The following is a 14,968-nucleotide window of genomic DNA, read 5'->3' on the forward strand; positions in this document are numbered from 1 at the left end:
TTTATAATATCTGTAAGATAATATGGAGAGCTTGTCATTTCATTTGGTATTTGTTATTGTTTAGATAGATAACTTTGGTTTTGTAAAAGAAAAAAAAAATCAGTCCGTTTAAGGTTCACAAAGGGTGTGTGTACATTATAGTTAAGGAATGAAGTGAAATTTAGAAACAAAGCAAAATAAAACAAGCACAGAATTATGAGTCATTATGGAAACCACTGAAAAATGGTCTCTAGAATAGCAAGATTGGACATGTCATTAGGAATTCCTGATGTGGAAACCCATCTTAACACTGAATAGCTTAAATTCCTGGCTCCTCACTCTAGTAAAAGCGATATATACATGCTAATTATGAGTTGACCTTGTGATTAGGCAAGGCTTGATTTCTTATTCATACTTTACCACTTATTGGCTGAGTGACACTTGGCAAGTTACTCTTCTGCTATACAATGCCTAGAGTATTAATGTCTATCTCCACAGTTATTAGCATTACAAGAGATAACCTGTATAAAGATCTTTAATACATCACAGTTGAGCTGTAGCTGCCTGCTTTTCCACCTCTTCCCTATTTTTCTGAGTTATCAGTGACTTGACATTAATATGGTTCACAATTTTTTAATGCTTGTGCCTTTCTTGGTATATATTATCACTTGTAAAATTTCCAGTTGAATTAGCTTTAGTGCAAGTCCTGTTGTCAACTCATAGTTGTGGTTTCCTCATAAACACTATATCCCTTTGTGGTTAATTTTCCCTGTGAATGGCGTCATAATTTCTAAATTTCTGAAATCAAGCTCCAAGGAAAACAGTTTGTCTATTGATTTTTCTTTGAGTGCAAATTCTGGTCTTGTCTGTGATTCTGTTAATCTCAGGTTAGTACCTTGCTGAGTGATGCGGTAGAGTTGGTGATGACTAACAGAAGCAACAATGAGGCTTTTAACCCAGGGAGATCATGGCTGTCACTTGCCTAATACATCTATATGAATAAACATAAAGGGCTAAGATTAAGAAATTTGCCACATTTTAGAACCAGTATAATTTGTAAGCCTGCGTCTTCAATAATGATCTTACATCTCTCAACCCAAAATTCTTCTGAATATATTTTGAATATTCTTGGTAATCTTAAAATTCTGCACCATTATAAAATGTCGATGGAAATTATTAGCTAATTTTGATATGTATACATTTTAAATAACTTAAATATCAGAATTTTGTATGTATTGTTTCATATAAGCCAAATTTCATTGTATCTTGAAAAACAATATTTTGCTTAAAATATCATATTATAATTGAATTCCATTGATTTATTCTTTTTGTTTTAACTTTTCTCAGGCTGCTAAGTTGGCTATCACAGTGCAGTCCTTGGAGTCCCAATGGGGGACTCCAGATCAAGACGATCTACCCTGGTCTCCCGGTTGCCAATATTCAGAAGAAGTATTAGCAGAAGACATGACTCTCTTCCTTCTTCACCCTCCTCCAGTAATACAGTTGGTGTGCACAGTTCCTCTCCTTCCAGCACTAACTCAAGCTCAGGCAGCACAGGTAAACGGAGGAGCATATTTCGTACTCCTTCCATTAGCTTCCACCACAAGAAGGGGGGTGAGCCTAAGCAAGAACCTACCAACCAGAACCTTAGTATTTCAAATGGTGCTCAACCTGGTCATGGCAGTGTGCAAAAGCTGAGTTTGGAAGAACACATTAAAACCCGGGGGAAACATTCTGTTGCTTGTAGTGGTTCACGGAATAAGAAGATAACAAGATCTTTGACAGAGGATTTTGAAAAGGAGCACTCAACCAATAAGAATGTTTTCATAAATTGCCTAAGTTCTGGAAAAAGTGAGGTGGATGATTCTGGATTCACAGAAGAACCAACTCGCCGTTCTGTTAAGCAGTCAACGAAGAAGCTGCTTACAAAATCTTTTTCCTCTCACTATAAATTTTCTAAGCCAGTTCCACAGAGTCAGTCCATTTCATTGGTACAACAGTCTGGATTCTCATTGGAAATTACACATTACCAAGAGAGAGAACCTGCATTAGTCAGAGCTTCTCCATCTTGCTCTATGGATGTAACGGAAAGGGCAGGAAGCTCTTTACAATCTCCATTGCTCTCTGCTGATCTTACAACAGTTCAGACACCTTCGGAGTTCTTAGCTTTGACTGAAGATTCTATGTCTGAAGCAGACACATTTCCTAAAAGTGGAAGCATAGCATCCCACTGTGGCAACTTTGGTCACAATGATTCTACCTCTCAATTCTCTTCCAATACTGCTGCTGTTACAAAGACAACAGAGCTTTTAGCAACTGCTCCCTGTGCAATTATGTCTCCTGGGAAATACAGGTTAGAAAGTCGATATAGCACTGAATCTAATTCCTTACCGGAAACTTCTGCTGCTAATCAGAAAGAAGTGTTATTGCAAATAACTGAATTATCTATGATGAATGGAAAAAACTCAGAGACTCACCTATCAGCAGATATGGGAAAAGAAGAACATATGGTATTACAAAATGGTGAGACAATGCTGGTGACAAGCTCTCCAAAGAAACTTGGATTTTATGAGCAAAATAAAGCAATAGCTGAACGTGTTAAAGGGATTCATCCTATTTCAGATTCAAGGATAATACCCTCTTCTGGTGATCACCATATTCTTAACAAAACATCATATGGATGTGACACAAATCCTGCCAAAGGTAGGCTAATTTTCTTTGTAGAATAAATGATACAAATTATATTCTCTTTGTAGAATAAATGATATAAATTATAATTTGTTCAATTTTATTACTGCATTTCATGAGTAAATATCAGCTTCTCATTTTCTACCCTCTAACCCTCTAACATTCTTTTTTTTTAAGATTAATTTTATTATTTATACATGCAAGAGCTGGGGTGTAGGCTAGCGGTGCAGGGTCGGGGTGAGAGGATTCACCTGAGACAGAATGGGTAGCAGAATAGGCAGATCTACTGAGATACTCTGCTGAGGGGAGCAGTGGGCAAGACAGGAGAGGTCTGCTGCTCCATGTGGGTACCTCCCTGGTTGGGATCAAACTGGCTGCCTGTAGCTTCATAGTGCTGAGACTTAACCCCTTGCACCACCAGGGAAGCCTTCTAACATTCTTTTTTATTTGTAATTTATTTTAAATATTTACTCTACTTGATTTTAAACTTACTTCACTTGTATCATGCTGAAAATGTAATTCAACGATACTATTCAATTTTCTTGGTTATATTATACAAATTCTTACCCTCAGAGAAAAGTGAAAGGAAAATATTTTTATATACACTGCAACTTTATCTAAAATAAAAACTGTCTTTCTTTTTAAGTTCATTTTAGAGTACTGCTATTTCTAAGTGAAATGAATATATTCCAGTCTAAAGACTATAAGAGAACTTTGTAAAATTTAAATTTTATTTCCTATTTTAACAAAGTTTTTATCATTAAATAGGATCCATGTTTCAGAATAATTAGTTGAATGTCTACATGCAACAGAATTGCAAGTTTCAAAATGCTGTACATGGAGCCTGGGGACACAAAAAAGCTTGCCTCTGTCATTAATTACCTGTGTGACCTTGGGTCCTTTCCCTTTGACTTAAAAGAAAGGGAATTGCCAGTCTGTTATTTAACAGAAAACTTTATTTTACTATAAAATTTCATTTGGGCCTCCCTGGCGGTGCAGCGGGTTGAGCGCAGCGCTGTGAAGCTGTGCGCAGCCCCTGCAGCACGGGTTCGATTCCCAGCCAGCCAGAGAGAAACCCACATGGCACGGCAAACCTCTCCTGTCTCGCCCGCTGCTCCCCTTAGCAGTGCTTTCCAAAGTCTGCCTGCCTGTTCTGCTGTCTGCTCTGTCTCTGGTGAATCTCTTACCCGCCCACGCCTCTGGCCTGTACCCCAGCTCTTGTATAAATAAAAATAAATCTTTAAAAAAAAAGTTTAAAAAAAGTCATTCAAGAAAATTGTTGAATTTATGCCATCCACTAGACTGTATTTGTGATTATTTGTCATTTTTTTCTCTACTATGGTTATTAACTATCACTGCTGCTGATGCTGCTGTTGTTTCTGCTACTACTACCACTAACACCACACTACCGCTGTTACTACTAGTTCTCCCAGTATTGAATGATTCTTGTATCCCATTTAATGTTTTGTACATTTTGAATACATTTATTCATTTAACCCACAGATGATTGTAGTCAGTACTATTTTTGTAACCCATTTTACAGAGAGATCTCAGGTACAGAGATTGGTAAATTGTGTGGCCAGATTCAGAGTTAGTAAATAATGCTTCAGGATTTGAACCCCATGATGTGTCAGACTCCTCAAATTGATGGAGTGATCACAACCCCATGCCTTGTTAACTTAGCAAATCTCCTTAAACTGTGTTTAACTTCCAAATAAAAGAAAATAACAAGCTCACATTCCTGCCTAATTTGATACAACCATATTCCAGTTTTTTAATTTATCAAATGAAAATTAGAATTCTTATGTTTTAGGGAATAATTGGATGAGAGAGTAATTAATGTTTCTATTAATACCTAGCAGAGTTGGTTACTATTACCAGGAAAAATATTAGTGCACAGTTCTGATAGTTGTTGAAATGTTTCATGATGGTTGACAAAAAAGGACTTCAATTAAAATAATAAATTTAAGTGAGAGTGTTGTTTTATATAAATAAACAAACCTAATAAAATAGCGAGATATACTAGGAATTATATGTCAAGTTTGAATAGGGATGTAATCAGATTTAAAAAAATGTTAATAATCTTAAGATAATGTTTATTATCAAGCTAGTTCCTCTAGAATATATCAATTTTATTTTATTTGGGATTGTCATATATAATATTTATTATCTTTATTTATGTTCCTCTATACTCATCTTTTTCTTTTTTGTTATTTATATACTTTTTACATTATTGTTTATTCTCCTCTCAGGTGTAATTCCCATAAAATTACCACCACGTAGACACCCATGAATCATTATCATAGTCTCCTGTGCTCTTTGCTCTCCTGTTTTGATCCCTTCCTCTTCCCCTCCCAATCTATTTCCGATTTATAGTTTGCCTGATATTTTTGTCTTTTTTTTTCTGATCCTTTGTTTGTTTTCCCTGTGTTCCTCCTATAAGTAAACCCATCTGATACTTTACTCTTTCCTTTCGACTTATTTCACAAAACATAAGACCTTCCAGTTCCATCCAAGTTGCTGCGAATGACATGAGTTTATCTTTTTGATTGCTTAATAGTATTCCATTGTGTATATATACCACATCTTCTTGATCCAGTCATCTTTTGGTGGGCATTTAGATTGTTTCTATATCTTACCTATTGTAAATAGTGCTGCAATAAACATAGGAGTGCAGGTTTCCTTTCAAATTAATTACCTTTTGACCTTTGGGTAGATTCCTAGAAGTGAAATTGCTGGGTCATATGGGTAGCTCCATTTTTAGAAGTTTGGGTGTCCACCACACTGTTTTCCATAGTGGTTGGACCAGTTTGCATTCCCACCAGCAGTATAAGAGAGTTCCTTTTTCTCCACATCCTCACCAGCATTTGTTGTTATTTATTTTAATATGTACCAGTCTCACTTGTGTGAGGTGGTATCTCATTGTGGTTTTGATTAGCATTTCCCTGATTGTAAATGATGTTGAATATTTTTTCATATACCTGTGGCCATTTGCATTTCCTCTTTGGAGAAGTGTCTTTTTAGCTCTTCTGCCTATTTTTTTTTACTGGAGTGTTTGTTTTGTTTTTGTTTACAAGTGTGAACTCTTTGTTTATCTTTGAAATCAGTCCCTAGTCAGTTTTGTAGAGTGTAAATATTTTCTCCCAATTGGTAGGGTGTCTCTTTCTTTTGGTTATTGTCTCCTTTGCTATACAGAAGATTTTTAGTTTAAAGTAATCCCAGCTGTTTATCTTTTCCTTTGCTTTCTTTGCATCAGGGGATGAGTCTCTTAAGATGTTTCTGAGATGTATGTCATGGAGTGTTTTGCTTGTGTTTTTTTCTATATGTTTTATGGTTTCAGGTTTTATGTTCATGTCTTTTTGAGTTGGTTTTTGTGCAAGGTGTGAAGTAGTAATTTACTTTAATTAATCTCATTTAATTAATCTAGTTTAATCTGGTAATCTAGTTTAATTCTTTTGCATGTGGTGATCCACTTTTCCCAGCACCATTTGTTGAACAGATTGTCCTCGTTCCATAGCACTGAATATGGCAACTTTCAAGTTTTAAATGCATGAATTAATTTTCTGAAAGTCTAAATATTTTTGATTTGATTTGAAATTGTATCTGGCTACATTTTTAAACTTTTGATTTTGGCTCCTTCTTTGTACTTTAGGATTTATGTATACCTGCTTAATTACTTAACTATAATGTAATTATGAAAATGATGATGATGATGATGATGATCACACTTGTGTACACTTAATATCTGCCAAAAATTTGTTAAGCCATTTGTATGCACCATTTCTTTTAATATTAACAACAGTTTTATGTGGAAGTTAGTAACTAAGATTTAGGATTAAGTTAAATATATTAATGAAATCACATTGTCAGCAAATGGTGCAACTCAGATTGAAATATAGACAGTTTCAAAAGAAATAGCACAGAAAAGGTTTGGGAATTAATTATCCTGATATAGTTAGTTATAATTTAACATGATAGGGCCTCCCTGGTGGCGCAGCGGTTGAGCGCTGGGTTGCGAAGCTGCCCGCAGCCTCTGCGGCGCCGGTTCGATCCCCGGCTACTCCCCGGCCACCGGAGGAGGGTCCCACATGGTGCGCAGACCTCTCCTGCCACCCGCTGCTCCCCTCAGCAGTGTACTTCGGTCCTTCTGCCTGCTCTGCTCCCCGCTCTGGCTCTGGTGAATTCTCTCACCCTCCCGTGCTTCTGACTGTACCCCATGCATGTATAAACAAAAAACAAACAAACAAATAAATAAATAAAACAAAAACATGCGTCTATTAAAAAAAAAAAAAACTAATAAAAAAAATAATTTAACATGATAACGTCTCAATTTCAAATTAAATCTTGTATATATATTTTTTGGACATTAGTGAATGATAAACCTTTGTATTGTTGACAATTAATCTGTTAAACTAACATCTCAGAAGTCATTTAACACATTTCTGTAATTTCTCTGAATTTGCTATGTGGTGCTTGTTCTTGAATCTTGGCTATTTAGTCATATTATCTACAATTTATAGAATATAGACACATAATGGAAATACTCTGGTAATTTTAACAAGGAAAAGATGATATCAAGCTATCATTTATGAAGTATTTATCTATTATTCATATGGATTTTATAATTTGGAAGTTAAAAATTTAAAACCAATTAAGTATATATATTTTCATGTGAAGAGTTGCGGCACACACATAATTCTGTAATACTGAATTCATTTAGTATTTATAATAAGACATGTTCAAATGAGTATTTAATATGTATCTGAAGATGTTAGACGTATAATTCCATCAAAACTAATCATGGAATTCTAAACTCTCATAACAATTCAAGTTTTATTCATTGGCTTAAGTTTCCTTTTCACTTTCCTTATTGCTTCCCCTTTTCTTTCTTTTTCTTTTTTTTGAAGATTATTTAAGTGATACCATTAAATATTTGTCTTTCCCTATATGACATTTCACTTGGTATAATGTCATCCAAATTCATCCACATAGTTGCTAATTACTGGGTTTACTTTCTTTTTTAGAAAAAGATGAATTATGTTCATTATCCGTTTATCCCTTGATAGACACTTAGGCTCCTTCCATACCTAACTGTGAAGAAGGGAGTACATATATATATATATATATATATATATATATATTAAATATTTTATTAATTTATTCATATAAGCACCGGGTACAGTCAGAAGCGCGGGAGGGTGAGAGAATTCACCAGAGCCAGAGCGGGGAACAAAACAGGCAGACCGATGGGCGCGGCAGGAGAAGTCTGTCGCATCATGTGGGACCCTCACCGGCGGCTGGGGATCAAACCGGCGCTGCAGAGGCTGCGGGCAGCTTCGCAGACCAGTGCTCAACTGCTGCGCCACCTGGGGAGGCCCATACAGATATATTTTTAACATAATTTTGTTTACTTTGAATATATAATCAGATGTGGGATTTTTGGATCACATGGCAATTGTTTTTTAACTTCTTGAAGAAACTCCATGCTGTTTTCAGTAGTGGTTGTTTCAGTTTACATTCCCACCACATTTCCAACACTTGTTATATTTTGAATTTTTGTTCATCATCATTGTAATGGATATAAGTATGTGATATTATGGTTTCAATTTGCAAATCACTGATGATTATTGATTTTGAGTACTTTTTCATGTATCTGCTAAGTCATTTGCAAATCTTCTCTAGGAAAATGTCTATGTCCTTTGTCCATTTGTTAATGTAATTATTTGATTTTGACTTACATTGTTGCTATTAAGTTGTGTGAGTTCTTTGTATATTTTGAATATTTGTTCCTTATTGGATATGTGGTCTACAAATGTTTTCTCCCAATCCTTAGGTTGCCCTTTCACTTTTCTATGTAAAGGCTTTATAGTTTGAAGTAGCCCCACTTTTTTTTTTCTTTATTGTTTTTGTTGTATTTGCTTTTGGTATAAAAGCCTAACAGTCATTACTAAGACCGATGTCAAGGAATTTATTTACTATGTGTTCTTATAGAAATTTTGCAGTTTCAGGTTTTATGTTCAAGTCATTAATCTATTGTGAGTTGATTTGTGTGCATGGTGAGGATTAGAATCCTGTTTCATATTTTTGCATGTGTCTATACAGCTTCTCCAAAACCATCTACTGAAGTTATCCTTTTCCTAATTCATATTCTTGAGTTTTTTTGAAAATCACTGCCCTTGTGTACATGGATTTATTTCTTGTCTTTCTATTCTGTTCCATTGATTTATGTGTCTGTTTTTATGCCATATACCAATTTGATTCCTATGTCTTTGTAATATAACTGAAATAAGAATGTTATGTAATTCCTCATTTTGTTATTCTATCAATAAATCAAGGTTGCTTTGGCTGTTTTGTGTCCTCTGGTTCTATTTAAATCTTGTAATTGTTTTTTCTATTTATATGAAAAATGCTATTGTAATTTTTTTAGCATTGTAATTTTCAATTTTCATCAGGATTGCATTGAATCTTTTTTTTTTTTTTTTTTTTTGTGGGTGGGCAAGAATAAGGGTGTAGGCCAGAGGTGTGGGGGTGAAATAATTCATTAGAGAGAGAACAGAAAAGGTGGATTTATTGAAATACACTGTTGATGGAAGCATTGGGTAAGACGAGAGGTCTGCTGCACACCTTTTGGCAATGTTAATCTTCCAGTCCATGAGCATGGAATACCTTTCCACTTATTTGTGTTTTCATCATTTTTTTCCATTAATGTCATATAATTTTCAACTAAAGATCTTTTACTTCCTCAGTTAAATTTACTACTAAGTACTTAATTCTGTTTGATGCTATTATAAAAGGGATGATTTTCTTAATTTCTCTTTTGGTTACTTTAATATTTGAAGTTTGTATTTATAAATTATACTTATTTATGTGTTTTCTTTTATAATTATAAGGTAATATTTGAAGGGGATTAAGGGGTAAGTCATATCAATATTTGAGGGAAGTATATTACTGCAAAAGTGATCAAGTAAAAAGAGTTTCCGGGACTGGAGAATTTCTGTGATGTTCTGAAAAAAACAAGGGGACCACTGTTCCAGGGCAAATGGAAGAATGGGGATTCAGTAGAAGATGAGGTTGAAGGTTGAAAGATCAGCACTGGGGCCCCCAGCATTGGAGCAAATTGTAGGGTGATAAAGGAGGAACCTGAGAGACTACTGGAAAAACAACAGCTTTGTGACAGATGAAGTGGTTGTGATCATCTCTATTTTTTTTAAGTGTATAATTCTTGTTATCATTGTAAAAGTAGATTGTGTGTTGATGGGGGAATGTTGAGTGGAAGTATCAGAGACAGAGAACTATTATTACTGTAAGTATTGCAGTATTGCAGATAAGCATTGATAGAGTTTGTGCCAGATGTTGTGGGAGAGGTCAAAGAGGTGATCAGATTCTGTATACAATTTGAAAGTAATAACATAGAATTTGCTAAATGCAATTTTTTAAGATTCATTTATTTATGCATACAAGAACTGGGGTGTAGGCCAGAGGTGCAGGGGGGTGAGAGGAGTCACTGGAGACAGAGCAGGGAACAGAACAGATGGATCTACTGAAATACACTGCTGAGGGGAGCAGCGGGCGAGTCAGGAGAGGTCTGCTGTGCCATGTGGGTATCTCCCTGGCCAGTGGGGATCAAAATCATGCTGCAGAGGCTGTGGGTAGCTTCACAGTGCTGTGCTTAACCCTTGTGCCACAAGGGAGGCCCTGCTAATGCAAATTATGTGAGGTATAAAGAAGGCAAGTATGTCTCCAAGGGTTTGGCGCTTCAAAGTGATAAAATATTAAGGAAATTAAGTTACCACTGACTCAAACATATTTATAATGTAAAATTTATGTATGACATTAAGAGAGTCCCATTTGTGTTCAGTGAGAGGCATTTATAAAAATTGTATTTAAATACTTATATTGACTTTAATTAATTTTTCTTCAATAGTTCTTGCCAGTAGCCTCAGTCCAAATCGTGAAGGAAGATTCATAGAGAGGCGGCTGCGATCTTCATCAGAAGGAACTGCAGGGAGTAGCAGAATGATTTTAAAGCCAAAAGATGGAAATGCAGATGAAATTAATAGTCTAAGAAAACAAAGAGCAGGTTCATCATCTTCAAAAATGAACAGCATGGTAAGTTTATACAGATGCATGCCTTCATATAATTAAACTGTGTATATCTGGCATATTCATGCCTCTTAAAAAATGAAAACAGGGCCTCCCCGGTGGTGCAGCGGTTGAGCGCTGGGTTGCGAAGCTGCCCGCGGCCACTGCGGTGCCGGTTCGATCCCCGGCTGCTCCCCGACCACCAGAGGAGGGTCCCACATGGCGCGCAGACCTCTCCTGCAGCCCGCTGCTCCCCTCAGCAGTGTACTTCTGTCCTTCTGCCTGCTCTGCTCCCCTCTCTGGCTCTGGTGAATTCTCTCACCCTCCCGCGCTTCTGACTGTACCCAGTGCATGTATAAACCAACCAACCAACCAAATAAATAAATAAATAAGACATGCCTCTAGAAAATTAAAAAAAAAAAAATGAAAACAAATAGACAATAGACAACTCATATTTAAAAGCAAAATTGTTCTCCATAGGAAGATTGCTTTCTTCTCAGATTACATGAGTGATGACAGATAGGAGTACATCATGATAACTACCCTAACTTGCCATCTTTTTCGCCCATGGATAGTTTGATATTCTCAATCTAGAACAAGACCCTTGTCAACAAAGCTAGGATGAATGCAAACCTTGACACCATCATTTCATACCACGTTTCTACTCTATAGCTACTCTAAAATATGTCATTTTTGTAAATTACAACTTATGCAGATACCAGCATAGACCCTTTAGTGGACTCTATTCTGCCTTTCCTTCCTTAGTTGCCCTTCCACATGGGGTGAGGAGCCTCGGGGGCAGGGTGATCTGCTCAGCAAAAGCTTTAACATTTTGCAGGTAATGAGATTCCAAATTCTTGACCTAAACGAGAGCCTGTGGATGAGGGTGGCAGTGTGGTTTGTGTGTGGATGGCTGGGGCCTGAGCTTGCATTTGTGGACTGGGTTATCTTAGAGGCATATATATGAAGCTCCTTCATCATGTGAGCTAGAGCTAGGGTGACAACAGATGAAAAAAGGACTGTAGCACAGGGGATCCACAAGGACTCAGGTCTCAAGAATACTGGGTGGGGGATACATGCCTTTGGAGTTCACTTTGCTTACTTTCTTACAAATGTGTCTTCAGTAGTATTTTTGATTCATATGGTTTAAAGGGTTTTTTTAATACTTATTTTTATTTATTTATACATACAAGAACTGGAGTATAGGCCAGATTGCTGGAGGTGTGAGGGCTCACCAGAGACAGAGTGGGGAGCAGAACAGGAAGATTTACTGAAATACACTGCTGAGCAAAGCAGCTGGTTAGGCAGGAGAGGTCTGCTCTGCCACGTGGGTTAGCTCCCTGGCCAGGGATTGAAATCATGTGGCAATGGCTGGCAATGGCTTGATAGCCTTGAGACTTAAACCCTGCACCTCCAAGACTTATTTTTTTTAATCTATTCACCCAATTATCTCTTCATGGAGATATGTAAAAAATGCTCAAAGCTAAATTACTTATGATATCTCAGTGTATTTGAGATATTATGTTTCAAATGAAAATATTGGTTCATCTAATTCTGAAATTGTTCTGTAAAGATGCCTTAAGTAACTGAGGCAGCACTGACTGATAGCAAATCTATTGTGCTTTGAAGTTAATCTAAGTACTAGCCCTTAGATTAGGCTTGCCCAGATTTTTTTCTTGGTGAATCAGTAACTACAAAAGAATTGATGATGGGCTTCCCCGGTGGCGCAGTGGTTGAGCACCGTGCTGTGAAGCTGTCCGCAGCCTCTGCAGCGCTGGTTCGATTCCCTGCTGGCCAGGGAGAACACCACAAGGCGCAGCAGACCTCTCCTGCCTCGCCCGCTGCTCCCCTCAGCAGTGTCTTCGATCTGTCTGCCTGTTCTGCTCCCCTCTTTGGCTCTGGTGAATTCTCTCACCCTCCCACGCTTCTGACCTATACCCCAGTTCTTGTATAAGATAAATAAATCTTAAAAAAAAAGAATTGATGATAATGGGGCTTTTGTTTCTAGTATACAAAAAAATGATTTTGTGTGAATCTTTATATTTGTATATACATAACAGTATTTTATTATGTTTCATATTATTGCTGTTTTGTGCATTGGAAATATTGTTGCAATTAATGTTTTTATGTAAGTAAATAATTAGTTAAAGAAAATTACTAATTGATGCAAAAATTGGAAGTATTGATTAATGAATTATGAAACATTTATCTTCATGGGATTTCAATTGTTCCTTTATGGAGAGGTATTTATATTGTTAATGATTGTACACTCTGTATTATATTTGCCTGAAGTTTAACCTTTTACATTTTGTGTTTTTTGTATTATATTTAAATTATTACAGCATCACAAAATCACCATTCTCAGATACACTTTCAAGCATTAGGGAACATTAGCATTTTTAGCAATAGGAGACATTAGCATTTATTATTTACTGCACAATAGACTACATTCTCAGTTTGATACACATTAAAAATCAGATATTTTGGCATTAAATAGGATATTGCAGGCTAGATAATATTCAAGAAGTTGCTCTGGTGCCCAGTAGGCTTAACTATTATGTGAAGCTACATCCCTGAAGAGTTACAGAGTATCTTTAAACTGAGGTCTAAAAGATAAGGCTAGGGGGTCTCCCCTGGTGTCACAGTGGTTGAGCGCTGGGCTGCGAAGCTGTCCGCAGCCTCTGTAGCACTGGTTCAATCCCCGGCCACCGGTGAGGGTCCCACATGGTGCGATAGACCTCTCCTGCCATGTCCGCTGTTCCCCTCAGCAGTGTATTTCATCAGTCTGCCTGTTCTGTTCCCTGCTCTGGCTCTGGTGAATTCTCTCACCTTCCTGCACTTCTGACTGTACCCAGTGCTTCTATAAATAAATAAATAAATAGATAAATAAATAAATCTTTAAAAAAATTAAAAAAAAATAAAAGATAAGGGTAGGGTACCAAAGGAAAAAGTTAAGGTACTGGATAGACCAATTATGTATAGAAATAATGTCATTTTCAATGGCAGAATCAAGAGAAGCATAATATATTCTTGGAATAAATGTTTTTCTTGTTCAATTGAATAAAGAGCTAATCTAACTACAGTTTGATATAACTCAAGTCTAGATTACAGGTGTCATATCATTTCATATTTAATTTAAATATAATATTAAGATAGCAAAAAAGTGATAAGATGATAATGATCTCTAGACAAGAATATGATAAGATTTGTTAGGAAGATATGAAGAAAGATCAATAAATTGGAGGAAGTTTCAGTTCTAATAAGGATAGATCAAATTACTTGGATAGTACTGCAGTGAAAAAGAATTATACACAATGGTACAATAATCTGTGGTGGTGGCATTGGATGAGTAGGTGGTGGGTGCACTAGAGTGGTAATATCTGATGGGGGTATTTCAGTATTACTTCTAGCTAAATAAATAAGTGATAAATAAATATATAAATTGATAGAATTATACATAAAAATTAAAAGAAGTAGGCTAAATATTGAAGTAATTGAAGAACAGAAATTTCTTTGCCAAACTTAGAGAAAAGTTTGAATTCATAAAGATAACCAGATATTGAAGCAACTTAGTTTCACTTCTCCTAACGATGGCATTTGTTCTAGTTACTATACAATTAGACTTTAGTATCAGAACTTTCTTGGAGATGGAGGGAAAAAGTCACCTAGAAACATCCTAAGTAAGAAGTCTTTAAATGATTTTGTTTTTGTTTTGTTTTTTTTTTTTTGAGGGGGGACTTTTTATACATTTTCAACAAATGTCTATGCTATGATGTAGGTGTTCCACTAGATGGCAGGATTACACCATTGTTACAGTAGGGAAAGGTTATCAGGTTGAAACAAACTTGGTTAAAATATACACGTTTACTAAATTACAGGTAAAACTTGTTGAAATAAATGAATGACATGTATGAGTTTCCAAGAAGCCTGTCAAAAATCATGACTTTCCTGTTTTCTTTTGCTTTTTGCAACTAATCATCATTCAATTAATTTACATTCTAATGGTTGATGAAAAATTTATAACTAGATTATATAACACAGCAGTTTAAGGTAGAAATGCTGCAGTTATTTAGACACATTTGACTTCATTGAAACAGGTATCATATATTTCAAAAATTAGAGTTTTATTTATGAAAAGTCTTTTTCTTAAATCCAAATTCTAGCATTTCAAAGTAATTTAAGTGAATATATGTAGTTGTGAAAATATTTATAGTTTTGT

At 35.8% G+C, this 14,968-nt stretch overlaps 1 protein-coding gene across 1 annotated transcript in view; it reads left to right on the forward strand.

The window, feature by feature from the left end:
• Positions 1 to 14,968, forward strand: part of CCSER1 (coiled-coil serine rich protein 1) — a 714,838-nt gene that overhangs the window by 159,243 nt on the left and 540,627 nt on the right. Inside the window, exons 2-3 of the mRNA XM_054688053.1 lie at positions 1,327 to 2,682; positions 10,592 to 10,776. Of these exons, the coding sequence (XP_054544028.1) occupies positions 1,368 to 2,682; positions 10,592 to 10,776 (1,500 nt within the window). The 5' untranslated portion in view covers positions 1,327 to 1,367. The remainder of the gene's footprint in view (positions 1 to 1,326; positions 2,683 to 10,591; positions 10,777 to 14,968) is intronic.

This window comes from Talpa occidentalis, unplaced genomic scaffold (genome assembly GCF_014898055.3).
Source record: "Talpa occidentalis isolate TD23 unplaced genomic scaffold, MPIMG_talOcc4v2.1 talOcc4.6, whole genome shotgun sequence".
Classification (NCBI taxonomy): domain Eukaryota; kingdom Metazoa; phylum Chordata; class Mammalia; order Eulipotyphla; family Talpidae; genus Talpa; species Talpa occidentalis.